This window comes from Sorex araneus, chromosome 2 (assembly GCF_027595985.1).
Source record: "Sorex araneus isolate mSorAra2 chromosome 2, mSorAra2.pri, whole genome shotgun sequence".
Taxonomy (NCBI): domain Eukaryota; kingdom Metazoa; phylum Chordata; class Mammalia; order Eulipotyphla; family Soricidae; genus Sorex; species Sorex araneus.
In genome coordinates, this window is record NC_073303.1 from 205,097,933 (window position 1) to 205,114,046 (window position 16,114).

Genomic DNA, 16,114 nt, shown 5'->3' on the forward strand with positions numbered 1-16,114 from the left:
CCAAAAAAGTCAAAATATATATATATAATTAGTACAAGAAGATGAGTGGCTAGGATATTTCATAGTAAATCAGCAGGCACCCTTAAAGTATAAAGTCATGACAGTTTTCTATTCTATTTTTGCAACTGTTACCTTCAAATCTAAAAGACCCTTAATTGTTTCATTCTACTCTTTACTAGCATTTTTGCAAATTCATTTGGTTTGGGTTTTGTTTTTGGACTATACCTGGTGGTGCTGAGTAGGGGGTGGGGGGATTGACTCCTGGCCCTGTGCTCAGAAATTACTGCAGGCAATTCTTGGGGGACCATATGGGATGCTAGGGATGGAACCCAGGTTGGCCACCAGCAAGGCAAACACCCTACCTTCTGTACTAACACTGGCTGAATTTTTGCATATTTTAAAAGGCCAGAGGACTATCACAACCTTGGGGGTTTTGTTAAGAGAAATGATTTCCCATATCTAGGTGTCCCTAAGGGCACCCTGCATGTGCTTGAGTTACTCGTTTTCCTAGATCCGACCCATGCCCTAGGAAAGATATAAATTTGGGGTAAAACAACCAGATGATTGGGACCGGATACACTCCATTTCTCTTGCACTTGTACTTAGTGGCCCTGTGACTTATGGCAACGGGAGTGAGTGGGGTAGGTTCATATGGGCAGACTCAAGTGAAATAGGATGACTTTATGACCTTAATTCTATAAAAGAAAACCCAACTGAGCACCTTTTGCATTTCTAAGCTGCACATGAACAACCCTTGCAGGGTCTATTCATGGTTACCTTCTCACACTATCTTCCTGCCTGACTGCTCTGAACCTGAAGAAAGGAAAATAGCTGGCGAAAATTTAGGCACAGCTCTTCCCTAACCATTAGCTCTTCCAGTCTTTGTGACTTTCACTGAGACCAAAAGAGAGGGGTTAGCTTGGCCATCCTGTCTCTCCACAGCCCCAAAGTCTGAGGCAGTCAGGAGCAGCGTATTCTCTCTGCCCTCAAGCTCTGCAGCTCATGGTATCTACCAAGCACAGCTACCTTTCCCCCCACTTCTAAGAACCCTGGAGGGACATTTTATTCCATGGAAATTCAATTCACAATTTTCTCACCGGGACAGGATGTGACATAGACTTCCTCGTTTTGTTCTATCCATCTTGGTATTTATAGCAAAGGGCAGAGCAAATATTCATCTCAAGGTAGAAGGTAGATGAGTGAGTGATCTGTCACAAATCAACTGGTCCCCCTAATTCAGTGGCCAGTTCAGGTCTAGAGGATCTTAACATTTGAGACCAGGACACTATCATCTCACAACCATCTCCTGTACAGGGGGGCTGAGATCTCCAGGACTCTGATATTTGGGGGACCCTTTGCTGCAACCTGCCAGGTATGTGGCTCACTTACCTTGTAGAAAACAGGAAAAAAACCAAGAAAATGTTGGTGGGAGGCTTTTGAGTTAACCTTGTTCCATCTTAGCAGCTGAGCCTGGTTAAAATATGATTTCTCCAGCAGAAGCAAAGATAAATGTTCCTTCTAACAAGTTCATTAGAGAAGGAAGTGCTCTGACCCATCTGTTCCTTTCCCTCTCAAACTATTTCAAGCTTTGCTGGACATCCATCTTGGATAGCTCACCTCCCTTGGAAACCAGGGGCGGAAATACTCTTGTGGAAGTCCTGAAATCAAATTAAAGAAAATCTGTAAGTGTTCATTGGCCGTTTTGAGGAGCACTGCATTTTGTGAGAGCTCAGGGTGTGGAAGATAAGGAAGTACAAAGATATGACCTCCAGTGGTAGGTTAGGATAGTTCAGGAAAAAGGCAAAGCACAGCTTTGTTGGACAGCCCAAGTTCATGAGGTGAGAAAAACCAAAACTAGTCCTCCCTAAACAAACTCTATAGCTACAGGATTGGAAATCACAGAGAACAGCAGGTCTCTTATGGGGACTGAGACTCCAGAACAGAAAATTTCAATAGGAAATTTTAATAGGAGTGAGTTCAGGGGAAAAAGAAGGAAAGAGAAAGGGCTTCCCCTGGGTGGAGGGTGATGTATTTTTTCAGTGTGAGTGTGTGGACAACCCTGATTCCTCCCCCTGTATGACTTCAGGAGGGAGCATCCTAGATAATCCATAGAGAGCAGGGAGAATGAACTCCACCTGGGCTGTCTACTGGATAACGTTTAGAGCAGAGCTGTAAATTGTTAACCAAGTGGAACCTTTTCAGTTCCATCCAGGCTTCACTGTTTAATCATCCCTCCTCTCACTGGATCTTCCACCCTCTCAGTAACTCCAGCACATCAAATCTATAACCTTGCCCCACCAGAAACAGAACCTATAATTCATTTTCACTGGTATGAATAGATCAATGAAAAAGTGTTTCTCCTCACAAGGGAGCTTCTACTTCAAAAAGGAGCCCTACCGTATTTTTTGGGGGTAAACTCCAACAAAAATAGTGAGTTGTGTGTTGAAACTCCAACAACAATAGTGAGTTTTGTGTTTAAATATGGAATGTAATCAAGGTAAAGAGAAAATGAAGTGAAATTTATCAGTTATGCAGGCGGGGGTGGGGGGTGGGGGGTGGGAGGTATACTGGGGTTTTCTGGTGGTGGAATATGGGCACTGGTGAAAGGATGGGTGTTTGAGCATTGTATAACTGAGACATAAGCCTGAGAACTTTGTAACTTTCCACATGGTGATTCAATAAAATAATTTTTTTAAAAAAGGAGCCCTATCCATGCATAGTGAGTTCAGAAAGGGCAAACTTTAGTAAGGTGCCCTACAGGACAGAAAGAAGAACTCAGTCTTTTTCATTCCCTTTAAAGAGTCGCTAACAATTCCCTCCCACTGAAGACTTTCAAGACTGTGGGAACGAAGGGACCCAGGACAGAGTCCTGCCACCAAGAAGATGTTATTGACATATCTGAAGGATATTTTTGTTTGATTGTGTTCTGAGTTTTGTCATCTGTGAGGTTTCTAGATTTTTGTTCATTGGTTGGTTGGTAGATCAGTCAATCAGTTTATTAGTTAGTTGTTTAGATAGTTGATTTGGTAGGTTGGTTGGTAAATGGGTAAGTAAGTTGGTTGCTTAGTTGGTAGTTTGGTTAGTCAGTAGTCCAGTTGGTTGGTTAGGTGATTAGGTAGGTAGTTATGTGAGTGGGTATGTTGTTTGGTAAGTAGGTTGGTTAGTTTTCTTGGTCAATTGGTCATTCAGTTGATCTGTTGGTTGACTGGTTAATTAGATGAGTAAGTAAGTAGGTAGGTAAGTTTGTTGGTTGACAAGTAGGTGGTTGATTGGTCAATTTGTTGATAGCTAGATAGTTAGGCTGACTCCACCTGATACCCAGAGACTCAGACTTGATCTTTAATGCATATGAGATGCTTTCAGATATGACACTAAGTCAGTGACCAGGCAGTCTTAAGAGGAGTTGGGATGTAGGGGACAGGAGGACTGGGGGGAGACTATCCTGACAGAGCACAGTTGGTGAGAAAACTGTATCCAGTGGGAATAATCCCCACTTCACACTCTCCAATATTGGAGGAGGACAAGTTATTTAGTCTCCTTGTGTCTCAGTTTCCCATTAGTAAAATAAATACATAAATAAATAACACTTCAGTATAGCTATGCTTGGTGGATAGCAAGTGTTCAGTGTGTTTTTTTATATGTGTGCATATGCATGTTTACACATTGACAACTTCCTTCCCCATATAGCAGTTTCTGTTACAGAAATCATCCTGTTACATCACAACCAAGATCCACAGATCTTCCACAAATTCCAGTGTCTGGAGTCCCAAGGAGGTGACAGCATCCCTTACCCAACACGTGCCACCTCTGCAAAACACCTGCAACTCCCACTGTGGAGCCTATGTAGCACCATATCACTGCTTCCAAAGAACTCAAGTTACCACCCACAGCTGGTCTTGACTAACTCCCCAGACGCGTAGGAACGGCTGGAGAGTTCACCTGAGGACTTGGCATGAGCAAGAAGGTTCCCTGTTGACTGGAGTTGGCAGGCAGCTGCCAGGCATACACCCACTTCTGAGAGATAAAAACTCTTTGTTTCTCCTTTTTCATGCACCTGATGTTCCAGGCCAAGGGGAAGTGAGAGCAGGTGGGGCAAAGAGAATTGAAATGCATCTGAAAGTCCTTATAGATTTCCCGTTGTTGGGAAAAGTTATCAGGGCCTTGATGGGCCCACACAATGCATGACTCTATTTTGGGCTGCAAACAATACTGAATTCAGAAGGGACTTCCTTTGGGACCCTTGACCCTAATAGCTCTAAGTCCTAGCAAGACCAATGGCACCTTTAGTAGTGATGTTTATAAAGTTAGAACAGCTGTCACATAAAACTGGGATTTTAACAAAGTAAGGCTCTATATTAAAATAACTAGAAAAAAAATAAAGCAGGCCCGAGCAACAGTACAGTGGGAAGTGTGCTTACTTTGCATTCAGGTGACCCAGGTTCATTCCCCAGCATTCTATGATGCCCAAGCCCACCAGGAGTGATCCCTGAGCACAGAGCCAGGAGTAAGCCTGTTAAGGTCTCATATCCAAAAGACCACACAAAGCAATGAGCTTTGTAGTATAAAGTTTTATTAGGCACAAAGCAAGCAAGCATTGAGTTTAGAAAACTGAGAAAGCTCAGAAAGCTGAAAAAGCTGACCGGTCAGGACTGTCCCCTCTAATAGGAGAGCGATCCCCTCCTTTATTCTCGTACGCTTTTTATCCCTGATTTCTTGGTGGTCTAGCTAACTTCCTGGTGACCTTTGACTTGGTTGCCACCTCCAGTTGGTTTGTTTTGGGCAAGTGCCTTGTCAAACTCCTATTGGTTGTTATTATTTAGGGGTTCATGTCTCATCTCTCTCCGAGGACTGACCGACCACAGGTTTCCACATCCTGCTGTGCATCAAGGTTTTTAGCTAACTCTGTAATCCTGAGATAGGCCCCAAGGTCATGACCATGGCTGTACAAATTTTACACTAAGCAATCTTTGGGTGCAAAGTGACTGCTACTTAGAAATGGTGGTGCTTGTGCTACGCTGAATGATACCTACCTTGGAGGGCCCCACAAGCCCTGAACACCACTTTTGGTGTTGAAAAATACCCCAAAAAACAAAGTTTATGGGTAGACCAGTAATAGTCATGGCACCCACATAACTCAGCACTGATGGGCCGAGTTCTAACTTCCTACATCACTCTAACATCTCCCTGTTTCCCTCCAGGTGCCTCCCTTGGAAGACATGGAATGTCCACTCTCCCTGGACTCTTTCTGGAAAATGCCTCTACCTAGCAGATTCTTCTTCCTCAAACTCCTTTTCAGCTTTCTTCTCCTCCAGCTTGGGGAGCCCAACTCAGGTAGTATATCCGATCCGCTGCCCAGAAAGTCGAGATGAGAGAGGGCACATTTGCTCGTGCCCACCCTGCCTACCAGGTGTTCCCAAGGCTAAGGTATTGTTATCTCATCCAGTCTACATCTACGTACGCTCCTTCCAGCCCAAAGCACCATTCTACCTTTACCTCTTACCACACTAAATAGACTTACCAGATCCCCACAGCCCCTTGGTCTGGCAGAGATAGCAGGAGGGTGCCAGGAAATTCATAGAAGGGATGAAAAAATAGCAGGAGGTAAAGGGCTAGCAAGAGATTTCCATGGTAAATTCAAAAGTGTTTTCCAACTTATTGAGTCTGTGCTTGTAATGTCGGTGGGCTCCATGGGTGGCTTATGTGAGACCGGGAGGAAAGAGACAGATCACTTTCTCCCAAGCTGCCTCTGCCACTCAGGACCCAGAGTTTCGGGGTTCCTGTCTTGCCTCACACAAAAAGAATTTCAGGAGTAGAGAAGCAGTGAAGTAAAACAGATTTCATTTGGAGGTTTTTGAAGGTGAGGAGGGAGAGGAAGTGAGAGAGAGTAATGTGCTCAAGCGGAACTTCTCCAAAGGCCGAGAGAGCCCCTACTTGGCATGGGCCAAAGCCTCACCAGTCCCACCAGATGGGTGTCAAGCCACACCTGATGTCCACTTGGTCTTCTTGGCACAGGAGTTGATACCCGCCACCCGATTTCTCAGGGAGCCATGGACTCAGGTTGGGACAAGGAATTGCTCTTTGCAGGAAAGTCAGTCAGTCCTAGGCTTTACCCAGGGTTACTGGGTTTTTTTCTTGCCTCGCAGAAAAGAATTTCAGGAGTAAACAAGCAGTGAAATAAAACATATTTTATTCGGAGGTTTTTGAAGGTGAGGAGGGAGAGAAGGTGAGCGAGAGAGACTAATGCACTCAAGAAAGACGCTGGGCTTCTCCAAGGGCAGAGAGAGCCCCTATGCACATCCCAGTTAGTTAGGAAAGTACACACCTCAAGAGGGGAGAAGTGGGGGGCGCCACATGTGTTAGCCACATGGGTACAAGCAGCACATGGGCTAGGGCAGCATATGCGCGCTCTTCATTTGTTCAAGGTGGCTTTTACAGGGTTTCTCCAAGTGCCCCACGTGGGTTTTTCTAGCTAGATAAGGGTCTGTTGTTAGGGTTGTGGCTAAGCGGGTAGAGTTGGGAGTGGTTTTCTTTGAGACTTCTTTTCTTGATCTTCGTTCCTGCTGGATCTTCTCTTGGTGGGTGGGTCCAGCCTTCTCTGGTCTGAGAGTTCATCAGATTAAAGGAAGAAATTGAGGGTTCTCCAGTAATTTACTTCAGGCTCTTTCTTTAAGGAGGAGTCCAGTCTTCTTAGAGTCTGCTACCGGAGGAGGTCTTCTCAGATCTTGCTTTCTGTATCCAAGGTGGGCAAGACTTAGGATCAGTGGCTTTATTACTTCCCAAAAATTTCATTGCCATGATGTGGGGAGGTTGGGGGATTCCCTAGCCTGCCTGCCTACATCACTTGAACTTAACCAGTTGGGAAATGCTGTTTCTTTGTTGTGGGAACTACTCACAGTAGTGCTTGGCAGGGGTCACCAGAGCCACACCAGTGCCTAGACTGAACCCAATGTTTCTCACATGCTCTACCTTCTGAATTCCTTCTGCCAAAAGTGGTCAGCTCTTGGGTTTTATTTTCTTTTTTGTGTCACACTCAGTGGTGTCAATTATCAAACATGGTCCTGTTGCATGCAAAGCATATGCTCTAGCCCTTGAATCATCTCCCTGGCCCTAGTGAAAAAAATACTTTTGTTGGCTCTCACTCAGGAATTACACCTGGTGGTGCGTTCATGGGACCATATGGGATATCAGAGACTGGTTTGACTGCGTGCATGGCCAGCATCCTACCTACCCTACCTTGTGCTATCTCTCCAGGCTCCTGAGTTGGTTGCCAAGGGAGTTCAGTACAGCTGATGGTCTTCCTTTGATATTTTCTCCCCCTGGCTTAGTTGCTGTGCTGGAGCCTCCCAGGGCACCCAGCCCCCACTTCTCTTAGGAAGCCTCCTACTCTAGGCCTGGAATTCTACATCTCAATGGGTTTCCAGGCTCCTGATAATGCTCCTTTGTGTCAAAGGACTCCCTGCCTTCAGGCTGGTTCAAGTTTCAGATGCTGTGTTCTCCAAAACACACATTATAGCCCCCCACCCCCCACCCACCCACCCCCCCCCCCCCCGACCCCGCACCCCATCTTCCTGCCTGAAACATAAAGAAGCCAAAGAAGAGGGAGAACTAGTGAGGCTGAAGTCAGAGGGCCCCCATGGGTGACTTATGCGGGCGGGGAGGAGAGAGACGGTCACTCTCTCCTGATCTGCCTCTGTCACCCCAGGATCATCTGGGAAAGCTAGGACTGGTAAAGCCTGAGATGGCATGGACCTCGAGTCCACTAGCCTCACAAGGTGGCTGTCAAGCCACACCTCACGTCCCCTTGTTCTTCTCGGCACGGGAATTGGACCCCACCACCCAATCTCTCGGGATTCAGCTGAAGAGAGGAATTGCTCTTGGCAGGAAGGGGAAGTCAGTCCTAGGCCTTACCCAGGGTTTCCTGATCCTTGTTTTTCTCATAGAAAGGAATTTCAGGAGGAGATGAGCAGTGAAGTAAAGACAGAGTTTATGTGGAGGGTTTTAAGAAGGGGAAGGAAGAGAGAAAGGGAGTAACATGTTTAAGAGGGAATGTGGGCTTCTCCAAAGATGGAGAGAGCTCCAGTACACATCTCAAGAGGGGAAATGGGGCACCATATGTGCTTGGGTGTCACATGGGCTCTGCCACATGGGCACAAGCAGCACCTGGGCTCAGGCAGCATATGTGCATATTTCCTTTATCCAAGATGGCTTGTATAGGGTTTCTCCAATCTGCCCACATTCTAACTAGGTAAAAGTTTATTGCTAGGGTGGTTGCCGAGGGCCGTAGAGTTAGGATGGTCTTCTTTGAAACTCCTTTTCTTGACCTTTGTTCCTACCGGATCTTCTCTTGGTGGGTAGGTCCAGCCTCCTCTGGTTTGGGCCAGCTCCAGGTGAAGGTTTTATCAAGTCTTGGTTGCTGAAGCCACAATTGGGTCCTGACAGCCTTAGGTTTCTGTGGTTTTGCTACTCCCAGGAATTCCATTGCCATGGGGAGGTGGGGGAGGCTTCTCTAATCTACCTGCTACATCCAGGTGACAGAGTATTGGTATGGGAACAGCAAATTGTATGGAAACGGCAAAAATATAGCTCTTAGGAAAAAGGGCCACAATGGGGACACAGCACTGAACTTTCTATGTATCAGAAAGAGCCCAGGAATTTTCAGGAAATCAAAAATGTAGGATGGGGCATTAAAAAATGGGACCACTCACAGCAGCTAACAAGGTAAATTAGGCTTCCTCTTCACTTATAAATCAAAATCTCCCAGAAAGGATTTAATCTTTAATAAAAAGCCCCATGAAACAGGGAAACCCCATAGATTAAACACCCTTGTGATTACAGGAACTGTATCTGTGCATTAGACTGAAAAAATCAGACAAAGCAAAAATAAGAAAATTAATATTTCCATCAAACAAAAATGTTCACCCCCCCAACAATTAGGTCTATTTTCTTTCACATCTTTCTCTCTGAACATGTATGCAACTGTGCATTTTAAAATCAAATAAAAGCTTAATAGGTGTATCTTGAGGGGGTGGTTAAAGATTCCATTTCATTGAATGCCTTGGCTATATGTACATAATTGTCCCCAAAGCTACATGTGCAGTGGTTGGTTGGTTCAACTCTTAGCCTGCCCAGCCCCACAGCGATATCTGTTTGTAACCTCCCTCGAGTGTGCTCCCGCTCCGGCACACTGACTTTCACAGCAAGCTGATTTGAGCCTCTCTTCCATCTACGCCTTCTAGAGGATCTCAGGGTGGTCGGCCCTGGGGAATCCATCCTGGCACATGTCGGGGATGAGGTGGAGTTCTCCTGCCACCTGTCACCGTACCAGGATGCCGAGGACATGGAGATTCTCTGGTTCCGACGCCAGGACTCGGAAGTGGTGCACCTGTACCAGGAGCGACAAGAGCTCCTGCACCAGCAGCTGGGGCAGTTCCGGAACAGGACCAAACTCTTCAGGGATGATATCACCGACGGCAGTGTGATCCTGCACCTTCAGGGAGTCCTCCCTGCCGATGAGGGTCCCTATGGATGCCGCTTCCTCTCCAGCCATTTTTCTGGGGAAGCCGTGTGGGAGCTGGAGGTAGCAGGTAGGGGCCTCCCCACCCCAACCCCTGAGCCATTGTTTAAATTGACAGAGACATTAGGACAGTGAATGAGCATGTCCGGTTCAATAGGCACTTGAGGAGCAGAGGCTGGGCGGCCAGGAGAGGGGGCTGGGGAACGGGAGGGGGGAGCAAATTTCACACAGCAAATCAGGGGGTACCTTTAAAGTATAAAGTCTTAATAATTTACTATTCTATTTTTGCCTACATTGCCCTCTACATCTAAAAGCCCTAAATGGGACTTTTGTTTGTTTTGCTTTATTTTTTTTTAATTTGGGGGCCACACCCAATGGTGTTCAGGGGTATCCTGATTCAGACGCAGGAATCACTCCTGGCAATGCTCAGGGGGGGATCACACAGGATGTGGGGGAGGATGGATGGATGAACCCAGGTCAGCTTCGTGTAAGGCGAAGGCTCTCCCCACTGTACTCTCCAGCCCATGCCCTGAACTGTTTCATTCTGTTCTTTCCTAGACACATATTTGCAGTCATCATCTAGTCTATTCTTTTTCTGCTATTCTATTCTTCCCTGAGTGTATGTTTGCATCCCATTATATTCCAAGTCTTACACTGCTTTGCCCCAGGGAACTATCCCAGCCTTGGGGGTTTTATGATAGGAGGAAGGTCCCGAACCTCTGCGCATCTACCTGTAACAGCGCAGTCATTTCTAGTGGAAGCCCCTGAAAGACCCAGGATAAACAAATCATCTGTGTCAGTTTAATCTTTGTAGCCTTATTTGTCAGTATATGTCAATGGGAATGCCTAAATTTGGGGTCTTTATCCAAAAGAGCATTTACCCACATTCAGCAACTAAAAGAATAAAAACAAGCCACAGAGGTTGGCATGGCTTGATTTCCCGAAGGCTGATACCAGAAAAAAATCAAGATGCAAAAGAGGTCTTATAGTATATAAACTTTTGCGTTAGAAAGAAAAATACAGAGAAAGAAAACTAGAAATTCACGTCCCTACCCAGGTTTGGTCCCTGCTACTGAAAATGATCCCCCAATCCTCCCCAGGAGTGATCTCTGAGCACAGAGCCAGGAGTGACCCCTGGACACTGCCAGGTGCGGGCCCCCAAAATGAAGGAAAATAAAAGATACCAGTATAGCGACAGGCCTGTGAGCTTTCTTCGTGTGGGCAAAGGGCTCTAAAACCGGTCTAAGGATGCAGGGCTTAGAGGTCCCAGAGGGCCCCTCCCCATGATTCCAGCAAACAGCTCTTTCCACTGCTCTCAACACATCCGCTTCCCCTTACCTGCTCCTCATTATGTCTCACACCTCAACTCTGTGAATTTGGTTTTTTTAGGGGTTTAGGGGGGCAACGGGGCATACTCACAGTGCTCAAGGCTTATTCCTGGAAAAAGATTTTTAAAAAAATTAAGGCATTGCTTACGGGAATGGAAGTGCCATGGTATGGAGTAGGTAGAGAGAGTCTGGTATTTCATATTTACATTTGCACTTTTGTAAATATAAATCTAAAAGTTTTGCAATTTCTACAGTATTTACATGGAAGCCATATTAGCTTTTCATGTTCAAAATCTAAAACCAGCTCCAACAGAATAAGGAGAAGTTGTGACACAGGCACTTGAATTCTGGTGGGATTCCAGAGAGAAAAGAGGCAATCTATGAAATGGGGTGACAAGCAAGGGAAATTTTTCGCCTTCTGCAGATGGATTCCTCAAGCTTTGGGGGCTTGGGGTCACATATGGCAGTACTCCTGGCTATTCTCAGTCTGGTGCTTGTGGGGTCAGGAATCACCCCAGCAGTGCTTGGGGGAACATGCAGTGTTGGGGTTCAAAACCCAGACTCCCATACATTCCAGCCCTTTGAGCCTTCTCCCTGGCTTCACTCAAACCTTTATTTAAAAAAAAAAAACATTTGAAGTATTAAGATGTGACTTTGCCCAAATAAAATCATAGCAGTTAGGTGACTGGCTATGGTGGGTGTATTGGTGGGTGGGTAAGTGGATGGGTGTGGGAATGGACGGATGGATGGACGGATGGTTGATAGATGGATGCATGGAAATAAATAAAATCAAACTGATTACATGTCCAGAAAAATAGTGGCTGGGATTAATTCTTATTTCAGAAGATTGTTCTTGCAGAACATTACTAACTCCCAGTCAGCCTTGCAGCCTGTGAAGCCCCTATTTGGTTGCCGAATGTTTTTCATGGGTAGAGTTCATCACATGACCCATGTGGCACCATTGATTTACATTGTCCTTTACAATTTTTTTTTTTTTTTTGCTTTTTGAGTCACACCCCACAATGCTCAGGGCTGACTCCTGGCTCTGCACTCAGGAATCACTCCCAGCGGTGCTTGGGGGACCATATGGGATGCTGGGAATCAAACCCGGTTGGGCAGCGTGCAAGGCAAATGCCCTACCCGCTGTGATATCACTCCAGCCCCATCCTTTACAATTCTCTGGGGTGTGTGTGTGTGTGTGTGTGTGTGTGTGTGTGTGTGTGTGTGTGTGTGTGTGATGAGGAGGCTCAGAGCCACACGTGCCTGAAGAGTCACAGTTAGTGGTGCTGAGGTAAGTGGAAATGGTATATGTGGCACCAACTTCACATCCAACTTCTTGTCTTATCCACTCTTGCCTCTCTCCAGGACTGGGCTCAGACCCTCATATCTCTCTTGAGGGCTTTAAAGAGGGGGGAATCCAGCTGAAGTGCAGCTCCACTGGCTGGTACCCCAAGCCCCAGATTCACTGGAGGAACCATCGGGGTCAGTGCCTGCCACCTGAGACTGAAGCCATCATCGAGGATGCTCAAGGCCTATTCAGTCTGGAAACTTCTGTGGTGGTCTATCGAGGGGCCCACAATAACGTATCCTGTTCCATCCACAACCCCCTCTTGGTTCAGAAGAAAGAGTTTGTGGTCCAGATAGCAGGTACATCTTCTTTTGTTTTGGTTTGGTTTTTGGTTTGGGGGCCACAGCTGCCAATGCTCAGGGATTACACTTGGATCTGCACTCGGAAACTACTCCTGGTGGTGCTCACAGAAACATACAAGGTACCAGGGGTTGAACCTGGGTCTGCCATGTGCAAGGCAATAAGACTACTCTCTATACTATCACTTCAACCCCAGCAGCCACATTTTCCATGTCTATATTCCAAAGGCTATTCAAAAGGACACAGTGGTACTGGGTCTGAGCATTGGGTGGAATGGGTTGACCTTGATACCCAAAACATCAACAGTTTAAACACCAGTAACCTTACAGTCTAAGTAACAACACAAAGAGAAATCTGGGAAAGCCCCAGAAAACCAACATCCATATCTAAGGCAAGCTCTCAAACTCAGAAACTACTTACTAAAGGTCATCTTTATCTCAAAGACTAGATGCCCCAAAAGTCTGTCTGCAGGGTGGCCTTCCAGGACAGATGGCAGACCAAGCAAAGAGTGAATGATTTCGAGGCCTGGAGAGATTATGCAGCAGGTTGGGCGCTTTCCTTGCTTGTAGCTAACCCAGGTTCTATCCCCGACACCCCATATGGTCTTCTGAGCACCATTAGGAGTAATTCCTGAGTGCAAAACCAGGAATAACCCCTGAGCACTGCCTGGTGTGGCAGTGCTCAGGGGTTATTCTGCATGAGACTCATTAAAAATTTAAATGAGTGAATGTCTTCAGATGGTGACAGGTGTTAGGGACTCAGAGAAAAGGAAGCAGGGAAAGGTGCTGAGTTATCTCTGGAGTTGTGTATGTGTATTAATGTGTGGGGAGGGTGCCCCTTGGGGAGTGAGTTGAAAGAGAGGCCATATCTAGGAACAAAGGCCTTCATATTCATGAATTTTCCTTAAGAGGACAAATTCAATGTTGGGGACATTTTCCACAGCCATCCATAGATACTCTAACAGAGAGAAGAGTAGTTAAAAGCACAGATCTCATGCAAAACTCACCTGGGGATTGGCATGTTAGCTCATTGTCTTCATCCAAAGGAAAAATAAGTGCATTTTATATTTCTATGAAAAGATGCAGTTATGGACCGGCAGAGGTTGGGTTCCAATACTGTTCAAGGACTGATCAATCAGGAGACATAACTCTGGATTCAAAGCCTTATTAACAATAACTCAGCAAGTTGGGAAAAGGTGAACTAGGGGTTGGAGAACTAGTATAGAGAACAGGAAATTTCCTTTTATGTGGCAGACCCGGGTTAGATCCCTGGCAGCATTGTCTCTCAGTCCTCAAAATTATTCACTCGATGAGTCAGAAAGAGAGGGACAGATATAGAAGGACTGCACTCATTTGTGGAGTATAAAATAACATCACATGAGACTGAAGCCCAAGGACAGTAGATACAAGGGCTAGGAAGATTGCTCCATAGTTGGAAGCCTGCCTCATGAGCTGGGGGAGAAGGGAGGGGGTATAGAGAAGGGATCACTAAGTAAATGATGGTTGGAGGGATTGGTCGGGATGGGAGATGTGTGCTGAAAGTAAGATAAATGATAGCTTCTCAGTATCTGTATTGCAAACCATAATGTCCAAAGTAGAGAGAGAGTATGGGGAAAATTGTCTGCCATGGAGGCAGTGGGAGGGTGGAAAAGGAGGGGTATACCGGGGATATTGGTGGTGGGAAATGTGCACTGGTGGAGGGATGGGTGTTTGATCATTGTGTGATTGTAACTCAAACATGAAAGCTTGTAACTATATCTCACGGTGATTTAATACAATTTTTTTTTAATTTTAAATAATTCACACTTTGGTTGGTCTGCCATCTGTCCTAGAAGGCCAACCTGCAGACAGAGTTTGGGGGCATCTAGACTTTGAGATAAAGATGACCTTTAGTAACTAGTTTCTGAGTTTGAGAGCTTAACTTAGATATGGATGTTGGTTTTCTGGGGCTTTCCAGATTTCTCTTTGTGTTGTCACTTAGACTGTAAGGTTACTGGTGTTCAAACTACTGATATTTTGGGTGTTAACTGTTGTTGTTTTGGAGGGATTCACTCCCTGAATAAGAGCCTGTGCCAGTAAGCCCTGAGCACCAAAAAAGAAATGAAAATGGTGAACACATTGTCCTCAAAGTAACCAGTTTGCCTACATTGTCACAAGAAGAGGTTTTTATTTTTTTTTATTTTTTTATTTTTTTTTTTTTTTGCAAGGAGAACATTTTAATTTACATAAATGTTATAGAAGCCAGTATCTGAAGGCCAACACAAGCTATGGGTTTAGTCCTAGTTGCAAACCACAGACTTGTTAAAAGCATTTGAGAAGGACTGTAAGTATATATTTTTTTTTTTTTAATTTTATTGAATCACCATGTGGAGGGTTACATAGTTCTCAGGATTATGTCGGTTATACAGTTCTCAAACACCCTTCACTTCACCAGTGCCCATCTTCCATCACCAACCCCCCCAGTATACCTGCCGCCCCCTCCCACCTCCCCAGTCCCAACCCTTGCATATGACATGTTTCACTTCGTTTACGCCTTATTTCGATTACATTCCATGTTTCAACATACAACTCACTACCATTGTTGGGGTTTCCCCCAAAAAAGAAAAGCAGTCCTATTGCCAAGGAGGCATTTGATAGTTCTCCATTGCTAAGAATATAGAGATATTAAGTCCCGCTGTTTGTTACATAGTTTTTCTTTTTCCCCCTTGCCCCGCGCCACCGAGTTCACGCCTGTTTTAGTAATCGCCACGCTGCCTGACAAGGGAAAAAAAAACCGAAAAGGATGGTTATTTCCCGTCATCAGCAGGCGTGGGGCTCTGGCTTAGTTGATAGACTTGTAGAGTATCTGCAAGCAGTCTCTGGAACCGACGGTCTTGCGCTGGTGTCGGCTCCGGCTCGAGATTCCACCAGCGTCCCGCTGTTCCTTGTACATAATTTTTCCCCTTATATCCCATTCCCACGCCACCAGGTCTGTTTGCTTAATGGGCATCACACTGTAGTTGATGACACACCGCGTTTCTTCCCGAGAAAGAAGAAAATTTCTTCTCAGCCGGCGTGGGGATATAGCTTAGTTCAGTCTAGTGAGATGGCTACCACTATGATTGCCTTCAATATTTCAGCAACAGACTTACTATTAGGATCTCCCACAAAAGTTCGCCCCATAAGAAAGGAACCATTACATATTGCTCATACTAAGATGACATTAAGTCGCGCGGCCGCGGCAGCGGCCGCGCGGTTTTGGGTTTCTGTATAAAGTCCAGGGAAAGTACAACCAGAAATAACATCACTATAAACTTTTACCCTTTTATGGTGCTCATAAGATGGAGAAACCTAGAGAGAGGCTCGGCGTCTCCGTTTTGCGCTCAGGAAAACCGCGGCCCCTGCGCTGTGTTCAGGAGGGAGGAGTTGAGAGAGAGACAGGTTAAAAGAATTGGGGGATGCCCGGGTCCCACAGCTTCAGCACGCCGTGGGGTCTCTGGTCCCATGCCGGAATTAGTTCAGTGGGCTGCTTGGGGTCCGAGGGCGCCCCCTCGGGCCCCTCCATCATGCTCCTTCCACAGCCGGGTCCAAAAGGAAGCACACGTGGGGGAGGTGGGTTTAAGTATCTAACTGCGGTGGGCGGGGG

The 16,114-nt window shown here is 45.9% G+C and overlaps 1 protein-coding gene across 1 annotated transcript in view; it reads left to right on the forward strand.

Annotated features, from left to right (window-relative positions):
- The first annotated feature begins 1,278 nt into the window (after nucleotides 1-1,278).
- Nucleotides 1,279-16,114, forward strand: part of BTNL9 (butyrophilin like 9) — a 27,494-nt gene continuing 12,658 nt past the window's right edge. Inside the window, exons 1-4 of the mRNA XM_055126624.1 lie at nucleotides 1,279-1,372; nucleotides 5,199-5,331; nucleotides 9,237-9,584; nucleotides 12,208-12,489. Coding sequence (XP_054982599.1) covers nucleotides 5,217-5,331; nucleotides 9,237-9,584; nucleotides 12,208-12,489 — 745 coding nt within the window. The 5' untranslated portion in view covers nucleotides 1,279-1,372; nucleotides 5,199-5,216. The remainder of the gene's footprint in view (nucleotides 1,373-5,198; nucleotides 5,332-9,236; nucleotides 9,585-12,207; nucleotides 12,490-16,114) is intronic.